This window comes from Eupeodes corollae, chromosome 3, assembly GCF_945859685.1.
Source record: "Eupeodes corollae chromosome 3, idEupCoro1.1, whole genome shotgun sequence".
In the NCBI taxonomy this organism is placed as follows: domain Eukaryota; kingdom Metazoa; phylum Arthropoda; class Insecta; order Diptera; family Syrphidae; genus Eupeodes; species Eupeodes corollae.
In genome coordinates, this window is record NC_079149.1 from 27,284,296 (window position 1) to 27,285,950 (window position 1,655).

The following is a 1,655-nucleotide window of genomic DNA, read 5'->3' on the forward strand; positions in this document are numbered from 1 at the left end:
ACTTAAAACGTTTTGGAAACTTGTCAATAATATTTAATTAATTCAAGACTCTCAAGAAGTTAAATCTTGTCTGTTTCAGACATATGGCACACGTTAAGAAGACCACTTGGGATATGCAATCGTGTTATCTCAAGTTGTCTGTCTTTAAACAATTTACGTATTTACAATTGATAAACCACTTCAGGCACTTTCAATTCAATACAAAATACGTACTCTATGTCTGTTTAACTTTCAAGACCTTTCTTGATATATAAACTCAAACATTTATATCCAACATTTAGTTTGTTTTCAAAGAATTAAATCGAAAGTTATTATCAAAATGCGCGCCGCTTGTCTTGCTTTGCTCATCGCAGCAGTAACCATTGTTTCTGCCGATGTCAAGTTGGGATTATATTCCAAACTCAAGCCAGTACCTTATTCAATGGAAGTTGTTGAAGATTCACCAAAATTCAGTAAAAGCGAGGAATTCGTCAATATTGTTGATTATTTGAATGAGAATGCTTCTGGCAATGATTTGTACGATATCATCGAGTGTGTCAATGATGCTCTTGATGATTTCGAGCCAGAGAGTCGTTCATTCAGCAGTGTGGCACAAGAAGTCTTCCATGAAATCCCATGGTCCAAAATTAACCAATACGTTATGTCAAAAATGTCTGGAAATCCTAAATTCGCTAAGGCCTACGCTATCTTGAATGATCCTGAATTCAAGAACTTGTTGAACACAGCTGTGGTAAGTTTTTGTAATTTTGTAAATGCTGAGGCTTAATTAATGAAACAAATATTTTCTTAGAACTCCGTTGCCCTAAAGAACTACGTTAAATCAGTTGAAGCTAATGGCTTCACCTGGTCAGCATTCGCTAGCTTTGCTTTTAAGGCCATTTGCGATACAGCTATTGTGTCACACCACGATGTCTACTCAGAGGGAGTTTGCAAAGTATTGAAGAGCTTGTAAGATGTTAAATGAAATTAAGAATGTTTATAAAGTGGGTTGTACTTGTAACGAATAAAGGTATCAGGGACTAAATTTCTGAGTTTCAATAAAATTTTAAAGTATAAAATTTAAATATAAAATTTTTAGTACAGAAAGTTTCAAACTAAACTGTGTTCTAGAATTGACATTAAGGAACTTTTTAAACACACATTTTAGCTTCCCAAATATTAAAGGGGTTTTTTAATAAGTGGTTTCATTTTGAACACCCCGATATTTGGGGAAAGGTCTCATTTGAAGCTGTAATCTTTTGTAATTTCGCACACACTTCAACAATGCATTAAGATTGCGAAAAATTAGCAACAAAAATGGTGAACCGTTTTCACTAATTTAAGACCGTGTTATATCTAGGGGAGATGGTCAATGTTGCCCACAGAAAACTTGTGATAAAATACCCTTAGACGATCGACGAAAACTTTAAAAAACAAAACTTGTGAAGTTATTGAAGTCACACATCTGCAAATGTAAGAATTGATAATGAAAAATTTCATGAAAAGTAATATGGTTTTAAATTGTTAATGTCAAATTAAGCAGGAAAATACATTCTTTCTTAATACTTACTTACAACAGTCCGGGGTGGACCTGGGCCTCAACCAACATGCGTCTCCAGCCAGCTCGGTCCTTAGCTAGCTGTCTCCAGGTTCGCACAGCCAAGTTGGTTAAGGTC

General features: G+C 34.8%; 1 protein-coding gene across 1 annotated transcript; it reads left to right on the forward strand.

Moving 5' to 3' along the window:
* Nucleotides 1–267: 267 nt before the first annotated feature.
* LOC129951388 (uncharacterized) lies at nucleotides 268–1,024 on the forward strand. The gene is made up of 2 exons (XM_056063509.1): nucleotides 268–730; nucleotides 791–1,024. Exons 1-2 carry the CDS (start codon nucleotides 320–322, stop codon nucleotides 950–952), a joined length of 573 nt encoding a protein of 190 aa, XP_055919484.1. The 5' UTR covers nucleotides 268–319; the 3' UTR covers nucleotides 953–1,024.
* The last annotated feature ends 631 nt before the right edge of the window (nucleotides 1,025–1,655 follow it).

Excerpts from the sequence above, each read along its gene's own strand:
- LOC129951388 (XM_056063509.1), top strand. The coding sequence starts at position 320 with ATGCGCGCCGCTTGTCTTGCTTTGCTCATCGCAGCAGTAACCATTGTT. Across the intron at positions 731-790 it reads ACTTGTTGAACACAGCTGTG|AACTCCGTTGCCCTAAAGAA; the intron begins GTAAGTTTTTGT and ends ATATTTTCTTAG.